The sequence below is a fragment of the Limanda limanda genome, chromosome 6, assembly GCF_963576545.1.
Source record: "Limanda limanda chromosome 6, fLimLim1.1, whole genome shotgun sequence".
NCBI lineage: Eukaryota > Metazoa > Chordata > Actinopteri > Pleuronectiformes > Pleuronectidae > Limanda > Limanda limanda.
The window spans coordinates 7,961,163-7,988,849 of record NC_083641.1 but is presented as its reverse complement, the minus strand read 5'-3'; the positions used below and the strand labels follow the sequence as shown (position 1 = coordinate 7,988,849).

Sequence of the window (27,687 nt, the reverse complement as noted above, 5' to 3'; positions counted from 1 at the left end):
ACGGATCTGAATTGTACAGTTTGTAATGATGGTTTGTTTACTAAATAATATTGCTGCAGTTTTTATATGATACCATATAGTCATTCGTTGCTTTTGTGGAATTAGGTTATTCAATAAGCATGAATATATATTTATATCTTTTCACGAATATACCAGCTTCAACCGGCTCTCGTATTTTCTTCCATTGATGGCCAGTGAGCTAACATGTGAGCGGTTATGTATTAGACTGACAGTTACGTTTCACATCTCACTTAATACGACTAGTCTGTAATTTAAGTACAGAGACGCGTGTAGAATATACTAACGTTGTTTAGATTAGTTATTGGCGTTTCCGGCTTTTGTTAACAGGTTGACGCTAAAGCTAAAGATTAGCATGTCCTCTGTCAGTCACTGTGAGCAATACAAACCCCAGTAGACAACAACAACAGGACACAAAGCTGAGAGAGGACAACATGTCTACGTGTAAAAGACTGCTTCACTTTGTGAAGCACAGGAGCCTTTGGACAAGTGTCCGGAGACATGTCACCACCTGGTCTCCTGTGGGAGCCGCGTTCAATGCCAAGCCTGTCCGGAGAAACGACATGCTGGACAAGAGCGTGGTTTGTATTTGTCTTATATGACTGAATCATCACAGCACTGCAGCATGTTGTACACCAATGTTGTATTAGTCAGTGGTAACAATGATATGACCCTGTTTGTGTGACTCTTTGTCTCTTTGTCCGTGTGTCTCTCTGTGTCTGTCTGTCTCTCTACTTCTCTTTCTGTCTGTCTGTGTTTAACAGGGTTTGTTTGGAGTGCCAGAGCTGAGCTGTCCTGCAGGTTTCCAGATCGCCACCAAGACGTCTCTGAAAAACACAGAGTTGCTGGTGGAAAAAGTTTGTTCTTGTCCTCCAGGTGCCGAGACTGTGGAGTCTTTTGACCAGCTGTCAGATGGGTTGTGTAGAGTGGCCGATCTGGTGAGTTCAAAGACTAAACATGTACAGAAACTGTGCTTTACCACTGTGCAAATATGACAGTGATACTCCAGTCATTTTACAGATAGTTTACTTACCCAGTGGAGATTTAGAAAGTTGTCCATCAGTATTAGTTTGCAGTCATGCTCTGAATAGTTGCTGCTCGTATGTTATAATCAATCCAATATTACAAACTAGAAAGGCCCAACTGTCTTCTTAAATTCAAACAAGCCTTATAGCGAAGGCCACCTTAAGTTTCTCAGCTTCTCATTGATGGTAATACAGGTTTCTAGCTCTATTTGTTGACCTACAGCCACATCCCTATGTAGACAATTGCGCAGCTACATCCGCACAAAATTCCACACTCTCATAGAAATCAGCCTCCTAAATATGTCAGAATTTTGTCATCAAGATTGAAACGTAATCCTCTGAGAGGTAAAACATGTCGAGAAATGCTCCATATCTCATAGTGTTAGAAAGTGAAGAAAGCCTTGGATCCACCACCTTATCCAAATCTGTACCAACATTTAATGGATTATTTTCTGACCCTTATGTTTAGTGGTAATGTGACAATAAACACTTTGATTTGAATCTTTCCAGCATCTTATGTATAATGTTGCTAAATGACAGTAGAGCAAACCAAACATAACCTCCTTGGCTCAGTTAACTATGGTAGTCCCAATAAGTTGTGATATGCTTCACAGAGAGCATATAAACAGTCTGGCTGGTTTTGGTCATTATTTTATTGAGCTATAAGTGATATGTAACTATTTTCCCCTCCCCAGGCCGACTTTATAAAAGTGGCTCATCCAGATCCAGCTTTCCGTGAGGCTGCAGAGAAGACCTGCATAGCGATCGGCACAGTTGTGGAGAAGTAAGAGGCAACATATGTATCTCATCTTCACAAATGTCTTTTATAGCCAAGAATAGTTTCCAAGGAAACCTATTACATTACACTACTGCAGCAGAATGACACCTATGGTCATTCAAATACCTCTGTGGGCTTTAGTTTAGACAGATCTTGGAAGCTGTTAAAAGATTGCAAACTGTATATTTTCAGCCTGAACACTAATGTCGAGTTATGCAAGAGTCTGAAGAATTTGCTGGACAACCCAGATGTTGTGGCTCAGCTGGAACCTGAAACAAGGTAACGTTACTTCTGATTTAGTCTTATTGTAGAAGCGGTTGGAACCAAAATGGATAAAGTATTATCTCTTTTCACCATTGTATCTATATCTAATTATGATCCCATGACCGGCGATTTAACGTTAAATGTTCCTTGATGTTTCTCTCTAGACGAGTAGCAGAGTTATTCATGTTCGACTTTGAAATCAGTGGAATTCATCTGGCTGACAAACTGGTGAGTTAATCATAAAGTCTGGTTGCTCCAACTTCCTAATCACCTGTATAAGAAAAGATTATGAAAACAATACATAATAAAAACATCAGCCTCCTCCTGGTCTCACCTTGTGGTCCTAGACTTCTCCCGCTATATTGACTGAACCCGTTGCTCTCGTCCCTGCAGAGGAAAGAGGCAGTCGCTCTGCACGTGAAGCTTTTGGATCTGAGCAATGAGTTTTTGGTCAGCTCTCACATGCCCAACAGAATTGCGAGATCTGTAATTCCTGAACATCTTCACCTGCACTTTGCAAATGAAGGAAGCTTTATCCAAGTTGGGGGACTGCATGCAGACTCTCCTGATGACTTGGTATGTATTTGCATGGCCGCCTGAATGTTTATCCTTTTTAGTCCAGCAGGTGGCACCTTTACCTTTGTCTCACAGTGCAGGAGACTGAAGGTAAAGGCATTAAGATCTGTAAAAAAGCTTGCAGTTTTGTTAATAAATATTCTCTACTCTCTATTACCTACTCTTACAATGAGAATTGTTGTAGCTTTAAAATTATAGCCAATATAAACATTTATTTCTCTTCAACTTTCTAGTTATTTGCTTTAAAATTACAGTTAATATATATATATATGTACAAGGTAATTTCAACATCTAGTCCTAATTCGAATATCTAATATATATATATATATATATATATATATATATATATATATATATATTAGGTCTTCTGCCCAATTTAAGTTACCAACTACCAGTAGATGTTAGCCGGTGTTTGTGGCTCTAGCACATGTTGGGGACATAACTTCAGTTGTGCACCATAGCACCATCAGGTGTTTTGTCTTGTAATCAATAATACAGGCTGAAATTGAGAGTACGCTGAGGCTCAAGGTAAATAGGCTACTGGCTTGTAGGGGTGGGAATTGGCAAAAATGTGACGATTCAATAGTATTGCGATATTTGGGCCATGATTCAATGTTATTGCGATTCTGCGATATGTTGCGATACTGCAAGTATTGCGATTCGATTCTGCGATACATATTGCGATTCATGTCCCCCATATTATTCAAAGGCTTTACAAAAAATTATGAAAATAAGACTGCTCAACTCACTTCAAATGTCACATTTAATTCTGTGAACAACATTGTCTTCTACACATTAACTGAAGTGCAAAAACTTTGTCCTTGAACATTCAGGACACAGGACCTTTGTAATTATTTTCTGAATAGGAGACCTCTCACATGAACACTGAGCTCCCAGCACATAACTTACAATTATTTAAATACAATACAGTAACATAAAGCAGACATAATAGAGTAACATAAACCTGAGAATAATCATATAAATAAGAGTAACTTAGAGCTTCAATCAAATTGGGCCGCTACTATATCTCCTGCAGTGGAGACACCCTTTCCGCATACACACTAGGTATCTTTTAAACTCTGAAACTCCTCGTCATGCTTTGCCAGCCAGGGGCTGTGACATATATAATTGTGAATAAAGTATTTTTAAAAATAAAAAAATTGCAATACTTTGTGCTACAGTATCGATAGTATCGCGGGCGCAAGATATCGCGATACTGAACAGAATTGATTTTTTCCCCCACCACTACTGGCTTGTATGGCAGTACTATGAAAGCCATGTGGCTTGCTCGGTAGATCAGACATCATTATTTCTATGCCTTTTTAAAAGTGGCATAGACATAAATATATGTATATGTATATTTTTATAGTTTGCTTGTATTAACTTTTTCTGCTTTTTAACCTATTTAAAGTGTCTGAGCACTTGTGTTATTAAAAAATATTATAAAAAGCTATTATTTAAGGATTTTAATGTCCTTTCTGACATTCTGAACATCATGCTATACAGTTTTGACAGTAGGTTTTACTTATATTTTATATAATCTTACTATAATTACAGTAATGACATAATTAGTACTCATGAGGGAGGGGAAATAAAAATAATAAACAGTGAGATTAGAATAATCCAACAATGTGTAAAGTCGAGTTACTGCCTAAATCCGTAAAAAAAAATGAAGAAAATCATAACACGTTAGACAGTGCAGGTAAAGGTGAAGTAAAAACTGTTATACACTGGATCATCAAATGGTCTCAACCTGACCTGTAACTATTGATCAATAGATTGTGTTTTTTTACAGCGTTGCTAAAATAATGCTTTAGACTAGTTTTTTAATCATGAATCTTATCATCTCTTTCACCCATAGGTGCGGGAGATTGCCTACAGGATTTACCTCTATCCTAATGCTGACCTGATGAAGTGTCTGGAAGAGCTGCTGGAATGCAGATACAAAATGGCCAAACTGGTGGGCTACGAGTCGTACGGTCACAGAGCCCTGAAGGGAACGATGGCCAAAACACCAGGTTCATCAATTGTTTTGCTTCAGCATGAGTGTAGCTCTCATAAGTCAGTGCTGTAACTGTATGAGTGATACACGTTTTAACTCATTTTGAATATTTGCCATGTAGTAATTCTAAAAGATGAGTCTAAATTTACAGCTATACAGAAATGTTTTTTCTAAGCTGCTCTTTTGCACCTTTGGTCACTGATCTAAGGTAGTTTTACATGCTGCAACTTTATTTTGCATTACCCTTTGCAGAGACTGTGATGAGCTTTCTGCAGTTGTTAACAGACAAGCTGTCCGACAGGTAAAGTCTCCTCTTCTAATTTTGTTTACAATTGTTGTCATGACCGGATTTTTGTTTTATATCGTTTTTTTTAATTGGCTGTGTAGTTAAAGACCACATTAAATCCCTGCTTTCCTTTATCGTTAGGTATAATATAAGTTAGTGGGTCATTTAACACAACAGGACGTCCAAGAGACCTCAGGCTTATTATTTGTGTTCTTTGTGTTTTTATTCATGTGGATTCTTTGTGCTTGGGATTCCTTGACACTTGAAATTACCTACAGGTGTGAATGTGAGCCTGTTAGCCTGGCAGCCTGTCCAGGGTGTTTCCCTGCCTTCAGCCAAATGCATGCTGGGATAGGCTCTGCCCCCTCTTGACCCTGAGCAGAGATTGCAGAGTAAAGACCGGAATGAATGCCTCCAGTTAATTAGCTCAGGACTTGTTTTGGTGTTTTTTTCTTATCTCACAGAACAGCAGCAGACTTCAAGATGATGGGCGACATGAAGAAAAAACTCAACCCTCGTAATTCTGTGAGTGATCTCTGTGCATAAATACTCTTTACACACAAGCAGATTCTCCATTTCTCCACTACAACATTATAGAATCCTGAAATATCACACAGTTTCCTCAGTCAGCATGTTGACAGTATAAAGTGCTTAAAGGTTTAACATGAGCTTTTTAAATATTAATGAGCTTCATGTTGCCTATAAATCATTTTCATTAGTTTGATATTGCCTGTAGATAAAACAGCTCCTGTTGTCATATTACAGGAGCTCATGCCCTGGGATCATCCGTTCCTCAGCGGTGTCTTGCGTGCTGAAAGGTGGGTGTCTGCCATCTTTATGAAACATATCTTCTAGCCTGCTGTCATTTGATAAAGTTTTCTTCATCAGTGTCTTTGTGACAGTTCTTTATATTCTGGCATAGTACAAAGTGTTATTGCAACCAAGCTCTTCCTCAGGTCACAGATGTTACAAAAGGTGTTAAGGGAGAAGCATGGGAGTAGTCGAGCTGTTCTCTCATATTACCTTTCTGATTCAGGAGAATACAATCTGATATAATCAGACAGCTTCAGTCTGTGGTTCTTCTTTGTTGGTGTTTGTAGCTGTGGCATTTTGGGCTGATTCAATGTTGAGCTCTGTTTTACAGGGTCCCTTACACATAGTATTGATATTGAGTTTCGAAGCATTTGAATGCTACGTCACTACACTCATGGACACCAACGTTTCGATCTTTAAAATATAATGTGTGTAATACAATTTGTGATGGAACATCTAAAAACGACTAGACCTATGTTATATATTTTGCCTTTTAATTGCATCACATCCACTTTACCCGTGACTTTAACCATCTCTGCTATAACTTCCGTGGCAAACATTGATGATGAAGGAATAACACTCTACTAGCCAGGTAGCCTGTTTTCAGTTTTTTCCTTCCACTGTTTGTATTGGTCACTCATAATGGAATAACGGTTATTCGTTGCAGTTTGCTGCGTAACATGAGTAAAACTTTGATGCATCACTGTAGTCACATTATGTAGACATTATGTCTTAATCACATTCTAGCATACTCTTGGAGTTTCAGAGCATTATTTTACAACAAGATACGGCAGTTACCAAATGTTTTACGACACATGCTCTGGGTTCATGTGTAAACAAGATGGAGAGATTTCAAGAAGTAAAGGCTTCTGCATTGTTAAAAAACACTCAGAATGTGAAAAATTTGCATCGTGCATAAAACTACTTCAGGTTTAGGTTTTAAAATTCTGGTGGGAACATTTGTATGTATGACGTAGTGGAGGTAAATTGATATGTCAAATATAGACTTGACATTTAAACGAGAATATGAATGGAATATTCCATGAGTAAATATCTTAATTGAAATAACTTCTTATTCAGAATAAGACTGTAAACATAGTCACTGTGGCAAAACTGTAGCTCATTAACAGAAGAACTACACATTTTAATAATCTTTTCTCTCTGGCTGTGATGTATTAGCGGCATGTGATGATCTTTAATTCCTCTCGTTTTTCACCTAATTAGACTTGATCATGTTTTATTTTGTTATTCTTGATAAGATTTCACTTTTCTCCCTCATTATTCCAACAGGGCACTCGGTTACCTACATTTCTTTCTCATTTCAAATTCTTTAAAACAGTTAAGTCTTTAAAAAAATCCATGCCGCCACGTACCAAATGTGGTTGTAGAGTGTCTCCAACCTTTTTTTCAGTTCTTAATGAACTATGCTTTCCCTTCCTAGCACTCAACAGAGAGAGACTGGTAACATACTGGGCCAAACTTTCTGGAGAAGTTTGAAGTAAATCTTTATTACAGATGATATAGATCCCTCATGTGTCCTTTGGATTTAAGCGGCCACCAAGTTGCGTGTGTGTGTGCATTACCATGTATCAGTGACTGTTCCCAGGGTACATGAGGAGGAGGCGTACATCTTGTCCTCCGCTCTCGTGCTGCCACTCCTCCAGAAAAGAACGACTCCAGTCTTCTCCTGTTTGTGGTTTTGCTTGTTGGCAGGAGATCCAAAAATAAGTTAAAGATGCAGTCTGATTGCATTAAAAATCTAGAGCTGCCTCCAGTTTACACACACGCACGCACGCACACACACACACACACACACACGGTATGCTGAGAAATCTCACTCACTCAAATACTTTCCTATTAATCCCTTTAAATCTTTTGATTTATTGAATAATTTGTTTGAAAAAGCTTAATCACTTCATGACACTTAAGATTCAAAACAGCTCCGTCCTATATCTTTCAATTCTATATCCATTTTATATTTTTATTAGGTTCAACATAGAGCCCAGTCTGTACAGTCCCTACCTGTCTCTGGGTGCCTGTATGGAGGGTTTGAACAACCTCTTCTCTCAGCTGTACGGTGTTTCCCTGATGTCTGAACATCCCAGTGCTGGAGAGGTGTGGAGCGAGGACGTCCGCAAACTGGTGAATCTCCCTTACACTGCAAACAGTCTGTCATAGCGTTCAGTCTTTATGTTAATGACATTTCAATGCCTCTTTGCAATGTGTATTATGATTTGATTTTATATTGTTGGTTGCTAATACAATTGTTAAATAGTTTGTGTGTGTGTGTGCTTCTAGGCCGTGGTACACGAGACGGAGGGACTACTGGGATATATCTACTGTGACTTTTTCCAACGCTCAGATAAACCTCACCAGGTTTGCAAACAAACATTCATTCATTTCATCAACACTTCTCTTCTTACTACCAGTTCTGTTTTTGGAATAAAATAAATACTGATACAACTAAATGTTTTTATTGGAAGAAAAAAAATGAAATGATATTTAATATATAATTATAACTATATTACAGTAAACAAGGATCACACAATAGAGCCAGTCAATTGAGTCAAATTGCAAGAGCAAAATCAGGAAAAATAAGTAATAAAATAAATCATTAACACATTACAGTATATTGATATGTAATTTTTTTAGCTGTTGCACTTTTGTTTTCTTGAGTGAATGTAAAGCTGTTCTGTTTGATATTTCATTATTTGAGGTTAATGTTGGTAGCAACCCGCTGCCACTGCTCAAGGACTCAAGTACACCTGCAGGGACTCGCAGGCAATATTTCACACTCGAAAGTCCCACATTAAACAGGGATGTAATAGGGCATACAAAAATCTAAGCAATCACACCTTCCATACAGGAATAGTAGTAAAAGAAATCATATAAGTTGCGGGTTACCGGCTACCAGCTCAACCAGTGAGCTGAATGCAGAGGTTTAAATCCCCCTGCAGCAGCTGTGGGTGCTAACAAGTCAGTAGAAACAGAAAAAACAAAATGAAGTGGCACAGTCAGTGATATAGACTGCCTTGTTCTCCGTCCCAGTGACATTTTTTCTGTCAATGCCCCTGCCCACTTCTGGCCTCATGTCCTCCTCCCCCTCCCAGGACTGTCACTTCACCATCCGCGGCGGCCGCTGGTGCGAGGAAGTGGGTCAGTACCAGCTGCCGGTCGTGGTGCTGATGCTAAGTCTGCCCCTACCGTCCAAGAGGGCCCCCACCCTACTCACTCCAGGCATGATGGAGAACCTTTTCCATGAGATGGGGCACGCCATGCACTCCATGCTGGGTCGCACTCGCTACCAGCATGTCACAGGTGAGGTGTGAATACACACAGAACATCCTGGATACTGTAACCTCGGGCAACTAAAAATCTTTTGTCAGATTAACCCACCAATACTTTATAATGGGGCCTTGATTGTTCACATCATTCATTAGGTTTTATTTAACTCACAGAGGAATTAGAGAACTAAGAACATCCAGCAACGTGGGAGATGATTGATGTTTGACACTTTATGAGCTCTTTGTCAGAAAATTATGGCTTTGCTGTTCTCAAATGTCACAGATTAGAATGATGTTGCCATAGGTTGTTACATTACAGTTTGGCGTATTGAGCGTGAATTGGAAAGTTGAAGCCCTGAGGAGAGGTTTAGATCATCTTCAGGTGCCAAACCTGTTACTTAATGCTGTTTCACTTGTCAGATAAAGTTGATGGATTCCTTCACCAGTAATTTAAGATCCCAAAAGTATTTATTGACACTAATAACAGTATTCCTTAATTCAACTGGAGGCTGTTTCTTCAGTGGACACCATGTTTATACCTGTTTAGACATGTGGCTCACAACAGTTTTGTTACCAGTAACTTAATGCTGTAGTTATGACTCCATGCCAATGGCAGCCGGAGGCATTTGTTTGGTTTGTCTGTCCCATTCATGTGAACACGATAGCTCAGGAATACCCTGAAGGATTGTCTTAAAATTTTATACAAATGTTCAATAGAACTCATGGATGAAATTATTAGGATTTGGTGTAAAATGTCAAGGTCACTGTGACCTTACAAAACACAATTTTGCCTGATGAAAGTAATTCTTTCAAATTTGGCATAAATTCACAGATTAACTGAATAAATGTGTGTGGTCAAAGGTCACGACAGGAGGGAAACCACCACGAGGCAGTTAATCTAGTTCTTTGCTTAATTTTGTGGCCTAAGCCTAAGCCATACCTTCCCTTATTTCATTTTTTTCCTCATACGTGAACTCTGATGTCTCTCCTCCAGGAACTAGATGTGCAACAGACTTTGCTGAAGTCCCATCCATCCTCATGGAGTACTTTGCGACTGACTATCGAGTCATCAGCCAGTTTGCACGCCATTATGAAACTGGACAGGTACTAAACTAAACCCTCAAAATTAAGATCCATAAGAAGACAGATTTGCGTGTTACTCAATTACTTTTTTGTCAACTATGTCCATTCTAGTCATTTTAAATATACGTATTATAATGTGGACTGTAATTTTTGATTGTCTCCATAGCCTCTACCGCAGAGTATGGTGGCTCGACTGTGTGAGTCAAAGAAGGTATGCGGAGCTGCAGACACCCAGCTGCAGGTACGCCTAGTCCTACACACATTATTGTAAAAATCCGGTCAGACTGTTTGTGAAACTTTTTTTTAATGACATCCAGAGGATTCTGCCTGGACATTTCACTGTTAGGGCTCATTAATGCGCAATGTAAGATATAAAAATGTATGGAGCCCTCTTTTGAAAGCTTATTGATACGAAGAAAACAGATGAAGCAGAACAGTACCTATAGAAATCCTGGGTAGGCAGTGTAGCTAATAGTGCATGTGTCCCAATGAATTAAATGGCCTCAGAGATGACTGCAGTTTATAATGGGGTCACTTTTTTCTCTTTCTTAAGAGATACATTATCTCAACCTCCTCCACCAACACCACCATGCATACAAGCAGTATAAATGAGCCTTAAATATTATTTTTGAATACTCAGGTCTCTCCTTAAAAGCTGTGAACATGGCTAGGAAATGAGGGGATAAATGCATTACATTACAGATACAACCTAATCACCGAGGAACAGAGCAGTGTTTGAGCTCCAGCTTCAATGTCTCTTAAAGTCATGACAGAAAGCAGAAGATTCAATGTTTTCATAATGAACATTCCTTTAAGGTCAAGAGCCTCCAGAGCTTTAAGGATGAAGGATGCAGAAACGTTACTTATCATAAACATTTAACAGCAGCTAGTAGTTGAAGAGGTTATACAAACTTTTTCTTTTTAGTGCTTATGAAACCACAACCAATTAATTGTTCTTAAATTCATTATAGAGGTTAAGTAAAGCAATAAGCATTTTATATTTTTTTTCTATAGAGAACACTACTGCTGTCGCTGCTGTTCATTTTTTCTTCCCTCTTCATCTTTGTGTAGTTAAACATGTACTGTATTTGCAGGACTGATTCAGTAGCAAGTTTGATTTGTGTTGTTTTTCTTACTGGACAGATTTTCTACGCAGTCTTGGACCAGATCTATCACAGCAAACCTCAAAACTGCTCTACCACGGATATCCTGGAAAATATGCAGCAGAAGTTCTATGGCTTGCCTTATACTCCCAATACGGTAAAGAAGCTTATATCATTAGATCAGTTTGAGAGCTCGAGGTTGTTGATGATTTGGGGAAAGTTCTGCTCATGATTCCACAAAGACTCTCGTTTCACTACCCAGTTGATCTCAGGACTTCTTTAGCACTCTACTCTCCTTCTTTTCTTCCCCTCTTTCTCTCTGCTTTTATACCTTTTACCCAGGCTCAGCAGAAATTTAAGGGATTAGTCATTTTATGAAGCCCTGCTAAAATAACAAAGCAGAGGTGTACTTTGAATGAGCCCTCCCCGGGGGAAATATTTGATACTCTTGGTCCTAGTCCTTTTAACGAAAAAACCTCCATTTCCCCCACTTTTACAGCTGTGGGCGTGGGGACGAGGATAGGAGGGAGAAGGGAATTTAAAAAACGGACATAATATAGCCAGGAATGGCCTTCATGGAGCATTTACACTGGGCTGTAATTATGTGGTGTGCCATTAGAAATAGAGATTTCAAAATGCTGTATATTCTCCCAATCCTCTGGGTCCCAGCCAGAGTTTCTCCTCACAGGCGTCCTCCCACACTTCTGCCTGCGCCCTGCTTTGTAGCTCCCTCTCCAGAGACAGTGGTTAATGTTATACAGTTTCCCACTGTCAGAGTTATTACTCCTCAACTTTTCAAACCACACTGAAAGATTTAGCAGGCACTTTACCTCCATGTGCATGGCCAACCAAAACCGGATCATTTTCCTCATGTGAAATGAGGATGATTGTAGTCCTTGACGATCAGGAATCGGATCATCACTGGATCAGTGTAAGTGAAAACAGATTTGTTTAGATCCCCCAGTGACAGACTCTACTTAAACTTGTCTCTCTTGTAAATTCACCCTCTGCATCTCTCCTCACATCCTCATGGAAACGCAGCAGAGGAAAAGTTTCCACAGTAAAGCGAATGTTTGAGTGGTTAATAGTTTACCGAGAGCCACGGATTATAAACATTAGGGTGACGCTGACATGTGTATAGTTTATAGAGCAGGGCTATGAGGTCCGGCTGCGCACTGAGAGAGAGGATCAGCTGTGAGTAACACAAACCACATGCTCACCCTTGAGTTGAGGATAATATTTGGAAATAAATGGCAGAAAGCAAAATGTTCTATTGACTGTGTTGACATTTCTGTAATCTGCGATTCTTGGTTTTAGGACCAAGTGTTTGTTCCTCTCTTATTTTTTTAATGCAAGTGCCTGCTCACAGTGAATATATTAACATGGGCAGTAACCTCTAAAACAGATTCTAATTGTGAATATACTGAATACAGGACAGGACTTTGGGGTCATAAGCCTTATCGTTTCTATTTCTAGTTTTATTTATCATGTATGAGCAGGCTTTGGCTGCCCGCAGGTAAACAGTCCATGCGGAGAGCAGAAGAGTTGGAACACATTGACCGAAATGCATCAGCTTTTTAATTAATCAGTTAGCTGTTAATAGAGATTGTTCAAAATGTCATCTGGACCTAAAACAACTACAAGTTTCACAGTTTGTGTTTTGTGTGAGAAACATTTGACTCGTGTGATAGAAGGAACTAGTCGGACTGTAAACAGTGTATGGTGAAAGGAAGACCGAGTCCTAGCCTAAATATTTAGATTGCATGCATAATTTCGACTATGATGCTTATCTGAGTTGCTATTTGAAAATGTAATTCATATTCAGATGAATTTATTTCAGTTTTATTTACATTCCTGTTAACATTTTACGGAACGTAGTAGGGGAAGGACTCACATCAACATAACTTTCTAATACTTCTTTACACTTGAACCCAGGACTTGTGTCGTCAGGCAGTTAATAACCATTGCATGTCGGTGATGTAAAGCGTGTTATAGGACTTTATATACAGTACATATTTGTGTCTGCTGCTCGTTATGCATACAGACATCACCTGCGCACTTTCTTTATACTTACAGCATAAGCTCACTCAGCCCTGCTGTTTATACAGGGAGTTTCCCTGTATTCTGGTTATATTCTATTTCTTAAATTGCTATAAAAGAATAACATAGCTGGGTCGGTGGGGGTCGTCAGTCTCTGGCACCGTTATTTTGGGGTTCGCAGGCTGAAATGTTTTGGAACCCCTGCCTTAACTAACTGGCCCTTTTTATCATCTTAAACTTAATGCAGGATGGCCGTGCGCCCTTAATCCTAAAATATGTTAAATTAAACCTTACAGATAAAAGGCCTTAAGAAGTATTATAATGTCTTACATTCATATTGGATGGGTCCTGAGGCAAGTCACTACGAAAGTAAAAAAAACAGACTGAAGAAGATTAATTATTAGTTCCAGTAAATGCTGCGTTGTAAGTCTGTCTCGATATTAGTTTTGTATTTGCAGGGTGACACAAATAAGTCCGAATCAAATCTAAGCTTAATTAAAATGTAGCTGGATTTCTTCTGGTATTGCTACTGAAGTGGGCAGGTCATCTGTGTTCAAACAGAGCACATATGTTGCACACGTTATCCTTGTATTCAGATAATTAGTTCACCTGCATTTGGAGTTTGAGTCAATAACATGTTATTTGAATGTGAAGATGGAAGAAAGCATCTGCAGTTTGTTATAGGTTTTTAAACTATGGCAGCTGCTGTCTCCTCTAACAGGCTGAATGTTTGAGTGTTTGCCAGCTGAATTCCCCCACAGTCCCCGCTCACAAAGATCCTAAAAGAGCTTGTCTTTATAGATATGGAGATGGGCCCACCTCAGGCAACTATGGGGAAAAAAGAGGGAAGAAGAAAGGCCTTTTTTTACCATTTAGGAATTTCCATGTTTCTTCCTTTAATTTAGGAGATAGCGTGTTTTGTTATAGAGGTTTGTATGATGACAGATTTCTTTATTCCACTTATATTTAAAAGATTTAAGCAGCTGAGAAGATGAAACATGTTGACATAAATCATTGTCTTTCCATCCAGATCAGTGGAGTTGCTGTAATGAAAGAAAACTTAATCGCGATGCTTTCAATGTTAAACTTTAGTTTTATTTTCAGCTTTAGTAATTGTCTACAGCCATACATTGAGTCTCTTATTGGAATAGTTAACTGACAACATGGAGCAGCTTCTCTCAACTAATTTTGCGACCACATAATTCAAGCCTTGTAAGGCTGTGACGTTCTTCACACGGCATAACCACACACATTAAACCCATTATGTGTTTAATTTTGTCAAAACTAATTTATAGTGAAGGGGGATAATAGCAGGCTCTCTTTGTGTAACAGCTTTATTCAGGAGCCAGAATTCTGTTATAAATTCTCTCCTCTGAACTTGTTGTGTCACATCCAGTCTGCTTCATTACAACCTGTTGATGGCTGTATTGTTTTAAGTTCCTGTGTTTTTTCACTCAAATGAAGGTGATAATGTTGAGGTTTCTTCTTTTTTTTCATTTATCGTATAGGCATGGCAGCTGAGATTCAGCCACCTGATTGGCTATGGGGCCAAGTATTACTCCTACCTCATGTCCCGGGCCGTGGCCTCAATGGTGTGGCGACAGTGCTTCGTTCAGGATCCTTTAAACAGGTAAAACATGTGCTTGATACAGTGCTGACACTCAACCTAAGGGTTCGGACAAAAATATTGAAATGATATTCAGATTCAGGTCCAGTTTGGAACGGTTGTGTAACCATCATATTTAAGCTCTGTCAGACTGTTTTTTAAATGTATTTTATTTGATGAAAATGATAAGAGTGGTATTAATCGTATGACGTAATGATGTTATTAACGATAGCTGCACCACTTAAATTGTAATTTATACTTTGGCTAAATCAACTAAACTTTCCTTATATATGATTCACTAAAACTGGTGCAGTCTCAGGAGTTTTCCATAGAAGTAAAATTCATTGTCTTGCTGAAAGAGATGCCCTTCTGACTGTGAAGAACTAACTAAATACTCTAAATATCATCACAGAGGGCCCCATCTATTTAAAGACTCCCAGAAACTATCATAAAATCACAAAATGATTACTCCAGGACTTGTCAAGGAGGACAACAAGACACATACTGTCTGGAAATGTTTCCGCCAGTGACCTGTTAAATGTCCAGAATGAGTGGGCAGCTGGAAAAAAGAAAAATACATGTCATGCACCGTAACTGTGCTTTCCGCAGCAGAATTTATATATTATCTTCTGCCTCATGGCCGCTCTACACAGACGCCACCCAGCCTGAATGTTACAGACATTTTCAAGTCCTTAAACTTGCTTCATATATGAAAGGAAAACTCTCGAAAATACCCAGACCTAATCTTCCAGACGTATTCCTAAATTATTGCCTGAAACACCTTTACATGAAGAACTTATGTAACATACTAGAAGAAAGAAAGAACTAAAAACGAACAAAATCTCTACATATGCTTCATCTCTCACTACAAGTAATTGGCATCAATTCTTCCTGTTGTAAGCTGACCAACTAATAATGAAGTCTGAAGTGAAGCCAATGCCATAATAACTCCCTAAGTTCATAGCCAATTGTCAACATTTGCGATCAGTATTCGTGCAGATACTTGAGTTGCCATTACATTTAAATTCTTTTGCAATTGATTGTGTTAAAAATAAAATAAGTAAATGAGGAATCTGGGTAAGACATTTAATCTTTAACCTTTAACACATTTTAATCTTGGAGTAACTAAAACATTATCAACACCTGAGCAAACTTGATGCTGCTTGTTTTCAGATGATAGAAATAACGATGATGAGAATGGATAAGAAAATAAGTCTCCACTCTTATTAAAAAGGTTATGAGGTTCACTGAGCTCCTGTACTCCTAAAATATGACATTTGATTAACATCCAGTTCTGACCTTCAGTTACTTCTAACCTTGTGTTCATGAGTTGAGTTACAGAAATGTAGTACAGGCGCAACAGAAACCTGTTTTGCGCTTGGAGCACTGAGACAGATGCCTCCTAACAGGCTGCCTCCCCTGGATACTGTCTAAGTCTCTGCCGCCTGACATTAAACATGACATTAATGTTAAGCGTGTAGCTTGGGAGGTGTTTGCTGTAATTCACAGACACACAACCAGCACCCACATTACCAGACCCTCCCTTATCACAAGTGTTTGCCCCTGGACAGAGCACAAAGACGCTTGTTTTGAAAAACAAAACCACTACTGACTCGAGCCCTGCAGCCCTCACTCTCTACTTCTCTCATTCTTTCTTTTTCTTCTCCTTAGCTTTCTTTCTGTCTTCCTGTTCTTTGCTTTTCTGAGATTGTTTTAGTTCCACCTGCAGTTATCAGATTTCGTGTCACTTGTCTGTTGTAAACAGACAGCTTAGGAGTTTTGGCCCTGGGCTCCAAGTGGTTGCAACAGCAGTGGTGGAGGGGTTGAGAGAGTGCGAGGAGCTGATAGGGGAGAGTACAGGTGTCTGTAACCTCATCTCTTTCTCTCTTTTGTGTCTGTCCTTGATTCGCTCTCGGTTTTTTTCAGGGACATGGGAGAACGTTACCGTCGGGAGATGCTGTCCCATGGAGGAGCCAAGGAGCCCATGCTAATGGTGGAAGGTGCCGTACCATTTCAAAATATTTTTTTTCACCAAATGATAACAATATCCTAATACTTTTACTAATATAAATCAGTGAAGCACTCTATTTTATTATTAGTTAATCTCAGAAACACATCAAGGCCCAAGTTCTCTCTCCAGTGTCTATGCTAACTATTTTTTTTATTCATCAATTTAACTATACCGCTTATCCTTTGGAGGTCGCAGGGCCACTTCCAGCTCAGATTGGAAGGGATCTAGGGTCCACCCTGAACAGGTCGCCTGCGTGTCACAGGGCCAACAGAGACAAACAACCAGTCACACACATTAACAAAAGAAAACAAATGGCATGGTGCTCAGACAATGGATCCTTAAGATTTTGTGATTGCTGTATTTTCATCTATGCCAGTACCAGGTCAGAATCTTAATTTGTCCAATGCTTTGGTTGATGACTAAATACCTGCAAAACTAAAGATATCGCACCACAGATGTACTTTGCATTATGCACTAATTATCAAATGTTAGTCTTTTAAAAATATGGCTCTCTATGTATTTCAGCTTTTCTCCAGGTTTTTAACCATCAAAGTAGTTAATCAAATTATGTCATTGCCGTAGAAACTGTTTATCTTTTACGTAGGATTACCATGCATAAAAAATAGACTTCCTCACGTTTTTCTCCTCACTTAGTCCTCCCGTCACTTCCTCCTCCCCTCCCCTCCTTGAGAAGTCGCTTTAGCATGTATGGACAGGACAAAAGAGGAGAGGATGAGAGGCAGTTGTAATATCAGGTGACATTTTGGGACGTACTGTAAATCTTTCCTTCAGGGTCACCTCCTCCTCCTCCCTCCTCCATCAGATTGTCCCTCTGACTGCCATTTGTCATGGTATGAGCATCAAGGCTGTAAAAGTGGAAATAATAGATAGTCCAAAGAATTTTATAATAAAAGCTGCAGATCAAATTAGAATAGCCTTGAAATTGCTAAATGTTAGTTCCAGTGAAGCATTTTTGGCAGTGTCCTATAGTACAGTTTATGATATATGATAATCATCTAAAAAACATTTCTTTCTCTTAAAAAAAATCATAATAAAATCTAGTCTCGGTCTGGAAAAATGCTTAAACTAAATCCAAAGAAGATTCCTTCAGCCTCTTTGCTATTTTGATGGCTACATGTGTCCTCACATTTTACCATAACATCATGGCCGCTGAAGTCAGAGTTATAAAAGCACATTAGTGCATGTGCTGAAACATTTAGCTTTTCTCCGTTCTTTGCCGTGGGTTTGAGAGGTTCAAAGAAACCATCTTGAATTCATATTGGAGAACGGAAAAGGGTTTTGTAGCCAGTGAGAAGGGCCCTTTTTATATCTAAAGGAGGATTATGGCCACGAGAGATCAGAGGAAGGACACTGAATCCAGATCTACCTCATAACACAAAACACTTTCAAACAAAGATAAATGGAGGTGCGTAACATTTCCGTGCAGTCGCCTTTCGTGAGGTGGTAGAGGGGACACAAGGGCACACTGGGAAATGGAGCAGCCCCAGCTAAGGCTAATCAGAGGCCAGTCTTTATCTGCATGGCTTGCTGCCCGCTACTGGATGTTTCCCAGCACAGACTATGTGGAAATGTAAACCTGAGCATTAAATCCAGACCAGCTGCACCAGGACTGAGTTAGTGAGGCAGGGAGCGAGAGAGCAATAGGGAAGAAAAAATGGTAGAAAGGGAAAGAGAGTGAAAGGTGAGAGACTGGCTGAACTGAACCTCGGGTCCTGCTACAGAGAGGGCTTTCATGGGCCAGAGCTCAGGCTGCCGAGCACAGAAAATGGATCTACTTGGGCCAGGTACCAAGTCCCAGGACCCTGATAATGCTTTGTCTGGAGGCAGCTCGACTGAAAACCTCTTATGACTGCATGCATAGTTCCTAATAAACCCTAACAGCACGGTGGTCCATGCTGTCCCTCAGCAATTCTGTGTCATTGTATATGGTGCTGTCTGAACTGAAAGAGAAAATAGCATAAACCTCATCAATAAGACGTAAAGCTGTAAAATACCTAACTTATAGCTTTGAGGTAAAGGCAGACATGATATGTGATGATCTTTCACTGCTGCACACAGTGCAAGTGTCTTATCCTTGATTTACTGAGAAGTGTTTTTTTTTGATGACCACAGAGCTTTGAAGAAGAAAGGGAGGAAACGTTTTAAGAAGTACTCTGCACAGCTCTAGAATTATGGGACTTTGTTGTTGTCTTTGAGTGATGGAAACAGAGATCTGACCAAGTTAATATAATTGAAATATCACGATCAAGATGGATTTTTGGGCCCGATGCCGATACTGATGATTTTTAGGTAAAACAAAATCGATAATATCGGCAGATACATAATTTTGAAGATGTCGTTATCAAATCTTTATGACAAAGAAACGTAATTGAGGCTGATATTTTACAGTTTAGCCATAAACTTAATTAAGATTAACTATAGCTTGAAAAATCTCTTTACATAAGATGTATTAGACCTTTTTGACATAAACATTTAAAACTTATTTTAAATGCAAGCATGACTGCACACTACCAACGGATATATCGGTCAGGCTCTATTCCAAAACACAAATGTGAACCTCATGGTGGCATTGCTCAGTGGAAAGTCAGTGGATCACCGAAGTCAATATGCTCTGGTGACTACGAATACCTCTACTATATGTTGTGGTAATCCAGCCCATAATTGTTTAAAAACAGTCAGTGTGGACCAAAGTGGTGGACGAACAGACCAACACTTTCTCACAACTAGCCTCACACCTGGCATGGCATAATGCTTGGCCGCACAACTAGCATGGCCTAATGTTTGCCCATTCCTCCCCACCAGTTTTACGTCTGAATTAAAGGAACTGTGCCCAATAGATTCTTTAAGTTCCTGAAATGGATTACAACAGTCTCACCTATTCCAGTTTGAACTTATCCCTCTGTCTTTGTATTTTTATAATTTGAAAACTAGTTTCTGGCACTTTCCATGTTTACAGCTGAGTCAATATGTTACAGTAGAGACTGAACGTGTGAGCAATTATCTCTATATTGAAACAATTACAAAAATAACCTATGTAGACTGAAACTGCACTGGTTGGCCAAGAAATACAACCGCAGTGTGGTATTTCTAGTTTGATTACAAATCAGGTCTACAGGCTATATCGATACTATGAAAGCATCAAAGCAGTCAATCCAAAGAGAAATTCATACAGCTTGTATTCAGAAACTGCCATCTGCCCTTAAGATGCCCCTCCGAAACCCAATGTTTTTTCCAATTTTATTGACATATCACCAAGCAGTTCATATCATGCAGTCCCTGAGTTTGCAAGCTACGAGACAGAAAATGACGAGGAAACACTCAACAATCAATGGATCCAATCGAGCCAATCAGAAAAGGCTCAAAGATTACCACAAAAACATCCTGTTTGTGCAAAAGCCCCAGAAAAAAAACCCTGACAGATGAGAATTCACAACAATCAGTTACAGATACCACAGATATATTTTCTTTTTGGTATCGCTTCAAATAAAACACTACAAAAAATGGACCTTTAATACATTACACGTTAAGCAGGTTTGTTTGGGGAAAAACTTTCTTGCGTTAAAAGGTTGGCTCACTGAGTTGTGGGTTTATCCTCATTAACTCTCTTTCCCTTTTGTGAAGGCACTTAACAAAGAGCCTCCCAGTGCAGTGTTTGTCGTCACTCTTGTCCTGCTTGCTCTGTGGGCCTGTCTTTAGGTGTGGCTTGGAGAAAAAGCGTCCTGAACTTCAAAGGTGTAATTCCAGAGATGGTGAGCTGATGGTTTGCCTGCAGCTCTGACAGAGATAACTGCTTGTCTCACCTTGACATGTTTCGAATGGTTACGAGCTGTAGCTGAACACCAACTGAATCAGCCAGGAATGGGTTTTGAAATGTACGATCACATGCTCTCTATTGGAGTGTGTGAATGTAGTTTCATAAACATAAAGGGAACATAACGCTGCAGAGGAGGTGAAGCTGAGGCTCAAGTTACTGCATGCTGCAGTTTGTTCACATTGGAAATGTACATCACTGCTGCTCCCTGCACACTGCTCGTAGGTGTAATTAGCCCATCAAAGCAACCAATTAAATCATGAAAAAAACACCACCACCAAGCCCCAGGGAGCGGGATCAATAGTTCTTACGTAACACTCAGTTTCTGCTCAGCTTTGGGATAGGATAAGACATTGTCCAATGGTGGTAATTAGTGCTGTAAATTTGTAGGATCCAGGTAAATATAGAATTGCTTGCTACACATTCTTTGAGCGAGCCAAGAAATCAAGGTATAGCATCTATATGCAGACATATGCTGCTGGAAATTCCAATGAATAACTAAAGTTCAAAGGGCAAAATTTTGCCAGAATGTAGGTCATCTTACAGTCCTCCCTATGTCTTTTTCCCGCAGCATCAAAGCTCCTGATAGGCAGCGGCTCACGTGTTTGATGAACTTAACCAGCAGTAGCTGCAGGCTGGGGAGCAATTTTTAAACATTTCAGCTAAATTCTTGTCCCCAGAGCACCTCATTAGCACGGCCTCAGAGCTGTTGGCCAGCCACATAGGTCTTTATTTGCCCGATACTCATCGCCCACCACCCTATGAGTAAATAAACAACTTATTCTGTGTATCTGTGTGAATCTGCAGATCTGGGTTTCTGCTTAAATAGTGCGTTTTTAAGCAGCATTATGTGTGAGGATACCTCTTTTGAAAGAGACACTCTTATTATAAGTCCGTGTTCATTCTGTGTTTCTTAACACCTGCTGTTTTACCCAAACTCTGTTCGCCGAGTTGGATCATGCTGCACGCCCTGAGATCACAGTAATGGGTAGAAGTAGTTTTTTTATCGTTAATGACTGTCAATGCCAATACGAATGGAAACTGAAACTCTTAAATCCAGATGACTCACACGGCAAAGCCTCTTTCCTAAGGCTCCCTCAACAATGGACACAAAGCGCAGCCTATGTTTAGTTTGGCTCTGGGTTCTGCTCGGTCAGTCGCCAAGTACGAGTGTCCGTTTTTGCCCACGGTAACTATGCTAGTACAGTATTTGTAGTGATGATGTGCTGCTGTGAAGTATCTAAATGACCCATGTGAGTCTGTAAAGTGGATTACAGCTGTCCTGATCATCTGTTTGCTCAATTTTAAAGGGTCTGTTTGCCTAAACTACAAATATAACCTTAAATGTCAGGACTAACTGTTCATTTAAATGTTTAGTGGGTCAGCAAAAATTTTATCTGAAATTATTCTGATCATCAAACATTTCAGTAATTTTTTAAGCAAAAAAGTAAAATATTACCTGGCTTCAGTCTCTGAAATAGGGCTTTGGTATGAGGGTTATGGACATTGTTAATAATATCTAGTAGTATCAAATGTTATCTCAGTAGAGTGCATCCCTCCACCAAGGTTCAACCGTTCCCTTATGAAACCACATTTTAATCGGCTGGATCTGAGTTTTTATTATATTTTATTATTTATTATATATATATATTTGATTTTATTATATCCACATGAAATCACTCACAGTCCCCTAAACATATCAGATTTTTTCATCAATATCCAAGAATTATTCCCTGGAAAACGTCTTATCTTGCTATTTTAAAGATAAAATTAAAACAGTTCTTCATTAAAACATATAAAAAGATCTAGACCTATGTTATATATTGTGAAGACTTGTGTACTTACATTATCCAAAAGGTTTCCAACACTGTTCAAACCCAGCGAAATACCCAATTTTATTCAAGGGACCTTTCATTTTTGTCGCATTTTAAATCCTCATTACTCGTGGGTTTGTCGGTCTCTGCTACAACTCTGTAGACAAACAACTATGATGAAGGAAAAAGTCTAAGTTAGCCAGTGGTTTTCCCTTTTATTTGTATCGTATCACATAGTGTGAGTAAATGCAGCTAAACATGACTTAAAGGGATAGTTCAAGAAAAATACAAATTCATCATCTACTCACCAATATGTCGATGGAGGGGTGGATGAAGTGTTTGAGTTCACAAAACCCTTCTGGAGTTTCAGGGGTAAGCTTTGTTGCAGCCAAATCCAATACTATTGAAGTAACTGGTGACTTCTTCTTCAGACATAATAAAATAGCAGAAAAAAAACCTTAACAGGCCCCATACTGCTCGTGTGGTGTCGTCCAAGTGTCTGCAAGCCCTGACATTCATATTTGACCCGAAAGGAGGTCGTTTATACTGTGTTTTAGGCCTAAAAGTCGACTGGAAGTAGCTAAGCTAAATTTCGTAGAATAACTCTTTAATTGTGTCCCACAGTAAAATGTGTGGATTATTCAGAGTGCCTGAGACACTGTTGCTCAAAGCTATGATAATAGATTTTATTTAGTGGTGTATTTCTACACACCCAAGGATAGCTTACAATATATCATAAGTAAAAACATGAATAGTTTAAGTAAAACCAAGCTTTAAAATCACATTGTGAGATGCAAACTTGTGTATATATAAGACAAGAATGGTTCAAAAGTTTGAGGATAAGAGGAAAAGGCACCTAACAGTACATATGACAGTAGTGAGATTTCTCAAAACTCTTGACTTTTATGTGTTAAATGATCAAAGTTGGCCTCAGATTTAAACAACTAGCTGCTTTCTATATTTTAGAATATATATTTTGTATATTCTGTATATTTGCAGCAGGTATATGGATTTCTGATGAGACATTGTTTAATGTCTATGGACACCTTTACCAGTTTTGCAGTAAATTCAAAAGCAGTGCCATTTTCTTTTAAATCCCTTTAGTTTGAGTGTTCACATATTTTACAGTGAAACCTGCCAGTCTGTTTTGTCTGCCCCGCCTCCGTGTGTCTATGTGTAAAAGCAGTGTCTTAGATCAGATACTCCTCCACACTGTTATGACTTTGAGGTTATCTGCGCATTCCTCTCCGACTCTCCCGGAGATCTGGTTTGAGAAAAGACTCACTCCTTGCCACTTATTGTTGATCCTCTCCTCATCCACCGCTGAGCACCAGGGTGCTGACACCACAGGCAGCTGGTGATGATAAGCCAGCAAAGGGCGCCATTGTTTACCTGCCTAACCTCTTCCATGATCACACCTCCCTTTCCCTCTGTGATTCTGTCTTTTTCTCTCTCTTCTAACTCCCCTCCCTCTCTCATCACTCCTTTCATTTTAACTTTACTTGTTTAACGAACTAACCTGTGGCAGGCAGTTGCTCCAGACATCAGATTCCCCTGTGCAATCACGGGCAGAAAATGATATCTATTAGAGAAAGTGCTGGTGACACTGCACACAGTGTATGGAGAGTTCTGATGAGCAGCTCTGACTGATCAGGTACTGTAATAAGTACACATGTGTCAGAATGTGTGTGTACCTGTGAGTCTGTTTCTTCATTGTTTTTGTGCTACATACGCAAGTGGTTTATGACGACACTTGAATCCTTCTCTGTTACTGAGTCTGTAGAGTCAGGAACCTGAGAAGGTGTATTCATACAAGCATCGGTGAAGTCTTCCATGCACATAAACACCTCCAGATCAATTATATATTTTCCCAACTAAGCAAGAGTTCCCTGATCATTAAGCTTTTCAGTTTAAAGCTGCACTCACCAATGTTTATATCAAGATGTAATTGCTAATTTATGCTGCCTTTAGAAAAAGAGATACGCCCGTTTCAAACGATTCATCCACTAGAGGGCAACACAGCCTGGAGTTTCTGACACCTACAAACATTGCGATGGTCGCGAAAGAGGCAAATCAAGTAACCTGTAGAAATTAATTTGCTAGTTATAATGAGCATCTTAGCATTTGTCAGATGTCACACAGCCATTACACAAAAACATTAAGTTAATGCATCATTTCTTTTAATGTTTTACCTTCTGGTTTAGTAGCTGGATCTTGGAATTAAAATTTTTAAATTTTGTCACTGTGACCATTTTAGGATGCAAATGTTAGCATTTAGCTCTGTCCAGTTGCACAGAAGTAGTAGCTTTTTCATCTTTGTATAGATATTCATAAATTTAAAACAAATACGCTGATATATCTTTGCAAGAATGTTGGGCCTCCTACCTCAGAAAATTCAATGTTATCTTGGTTTGAAATGCAGGAATAAGATGACAAAAAAGCCATTTTCAGTCCATGAACTCCAGAAAATGTCCAAAATAAATGGCTCTGGACATTTTGCAGTTTTGCCTTTTTACAAGAATGCACCAGGAGGTTATCTGTGTGAGACATACTCACAACAACAGGAAAATGTCAGTTCAGTTGAGTGTTGCCATGCAGGATAAGCTCTCGGAAATTTACAGAGCAACTTCACTGCGGGAAATTTCAGGAAAATGTCCGTAGTTCAGTGCATGTCTGAAAGCAGCTTACTTCTCTATTATTCTCTAGAATCTTATATTTTCAGTGGGGGCTGTGGCTGAGGGGTATAGCAGTTGTCCTCCAACCAGATGGTCGGCAGTTTGATCCCAATCTAACCCATCTTCATGCTGAAGTGTCCGTGGTCAAGATGCTGATCCCCGAATTGCCCTCGTGAATAGATGCACTTTATGAATCTGTGTGTGAATGGGTGTATGGCAAACTGTGAAGCGATTTGAGTGGTCAAGACTAGAAAAGAGCTCAATAATAAAAAACATTTAACATTGACAATTTTTGATCAGGGCACTCAGATGTAACTTTATGTGCTGACCTCAGTAGTCTCTGTATTCACCAACACAAATGCAGCTTGAACTGCTCGTAGTATTTGGATATCCACTTTAAAGTAGTCATCAGATGCCATAGACGGTGGTCACAGCAAACAAATCCAGCAGCTCTTTAATTACAGGGATCATTTATGATGGGAAATCATCACTTTTATGTGGCTGCCATGTTCCCAGGGATCCAGGAGCATTAGGGACCCTTGTGTGTTGGTATCATCTTGTAGCCACGGGGCAGAGTGCAACCGTGGGTAAGAGGAGATGATAATCCCCCTGCTGTTCTCATTTCAGGAAATCCACTGTAGGCCAAGTCAGTTTGTACCTGCTGAGCCAGTTTCAGGATGGCGGTGACACAAACACCCCAGTTTACCTGTGTGTGTGCATTGGACTGTCCATGTCTTTATGTGTCTGTGTGTTCTGGATCGCTGTCTGAATCTCTTTACGTCTCCATTCATGCATGCCTGTGCAGACTCGCTTATGTGCGTTTTGTGTGTTTGAGTGTGTGTGCGCTGGAGGTGACCCATGCGGGAAAGCGGGGAGGGGGAGGGAGGGGCAGAGGGCCTATTTACATTGGCAGCCACACAAGGGGAAATGAAGTGACTTCAAAGCAGGCATGCAGCTGAATTGTAAAGCGAGCAAAGGATGCATGAACTGGCAGACAGGCTCTCAAAACACAGACGCTCATTCCCAGCGCTTACACACATTTGCTGTACGGCACTAGTCACAGTCTGGTGTGATGGTAGAGTGTGCTGTAGATATATTTATGTGTGTGAGTTCACTAACGGCCCTCTAAAGCGACATAAAATGTTAGATATACCTTTTATTTTAGTTAAAGACAGAAACCTCAGATGTAAACTTCATAGCAGTTATTAACTACACACAGTCGGCTGATTGTTATCACCATCAGAGGCATGTTAAACGAGAGCATCGGAGCCTATTCTCATTTCTTCTCAGAATTGTGAGAATGTGTGCGGGTGCAAGAAAAATGTTTGTACACCATTTTGACCAGATTTAATATAATAATGTTTTGTTGTTCAAAATTTGGAAATGTCCTTATACCTTCAGCTTAAATTAAACTTAGATTGGTACATTCCAATATCCAGACAAACAAAATAAAATACACATTTAAAAACAAGAATGAGACTCAGTAGAGTACAAATCTCCACCAAGGCCCAACTGTCCCCTAAATTGAATAAAACCCGCTAAATTTCACTAACATGCAACAAATTTCCCTTAAACATGCCAGATTTTTTTTCATCAGAATTCATGAATTATTCCCTTAGAAATCAAGGAAGATTTTGAAAAAGCCCCCCAAAAAAATGGCATTACACTGCTAACAGACGAATAAGAAAGCCTCCTTAAAATAAGTTCTACTGGTGTGGATGACAAGAAAACTGGAATTAGATCAGAAGTCTCCGGAGCAGCAGCCTGTGTCCACGACCTTAGTTGGATTTTTCATCACTCTAGTATAAAAAAAAGTCACACGCTTCAAAGGATTCAATAAAATGTCCTTTATTAGCCTGTTAGAGAGTTCTGTTTTATAAACCCACTGCAGTGACTTAAGATTAGAAATATTTAAATGTTCATACCAGCTTCACTTTTCCTCTTAGCATGAGTTGAGTGATGGAAACATGGTCATCCCGGTGTCTCACAAAAGCTTTTTCCCTTCACTAGCATCTGATACACACAAACACACACATCCTTAAACCTGCCACTGTGTTTCTGTGTGACAGGGATGCTGCAAAGACGACCCACCATCGAGGAGTTTGTGGACGCGCTGGTGTCTGAGCTCAACCCGAACTTTGAGACCTACATCATGGACTCTGAGAGCTGAAAGTCGCTGCTGCTAATGGAAACAGACTTGAACCTTTGCTGCCGAGTCGAGAGGTGAAGGCTACAGCAGCGTAGCACACACTCAGCAGCTTCACTTTCTCTGTAAATGAACTATCTGCATTTTATAAGTTGCTGCTCTCTCTAAAAGTCACATTGACTTTTAAACGTTTAAAAAAACATTTCCTAATAAATATATCTTAATTCACATGTTTTTTTCTTTTTTTAACATTTAATTAAAGATCCATTTACAGCTCACATACTGTCATGTGCAAATTGTTTGGGGTTTGAGTCCTAGTTAACATTCACCC

At 39.4% G+C, this 27,687-nt stretch overlaps 1 protein-coding gene across 1 annotated transcript; it reads left to right on the top strand.

Annotated features, from left to right (window-relative positions):
• The first annotated feature begins 195 nt into the window (after window positions 1–195).
• Window positions 196–27,584, top strand: LOC133003320 (mitochondrial intermediate peptidase-like). Its single transcript, XM_061073019.1, has 19 exons — window positions 196–599; window positions 783–956; window positions 1,739–1,827; window positions 2,014–2,100; window positions 2,250–2,313; window positions 2,479–2,661; window positions 4,523–4,679; window positions 4,916–4,964; window positions 5,414–5,474; window positions 5,715–5,767; window positions 7,751–7,904; window positions 8,061–8,138; window positions 8,873–9,080; window positions 10,041–10,150; window positions 10,296–10,370; window positions 11,273–11,389; window positions 14,781–14,902; window positions 16,805–16,878; window positions 27,280–27,584. Exons 1-19 carry the CDS (start codon window positions 453–455, stop codon window positions 27,378–27,380), a joined length of 2,103 nt encoding a protein of 700 aa, XP_060929002.1. The 5' UTR covers window positions 196–452; the 3' UTR covers window positions 27,381–27,584.
• The last annotated feature ends 103 nt before the right edge of the window (window positions 27,585–27,687 follow it).

Bases quoted from the DNA above. Each gene is read 5' to 3' on its own strand.
- LOC133003320 (XM_061073019.1), top strand. From the start codon at position 453: ATGTCTACGTGTAAAAGACTGCTTCACTTTGTGAAGCACAGGAGCCTT. The intron at 4,680-4,915 runs GTTCATCAATTG...TACCCTTTGCAG, and splicing joins AACGATGGCCAAAACACCAG to AGACTGTGATGAGCTTTCTG. The intron at 9,081-10,040 runs GTGAGGTGTGAA...TCTCTCCTCCAG, and splicing joins TCGCTACCAGCATGTCACAG to GAACTAGATGTGCAACAGAC.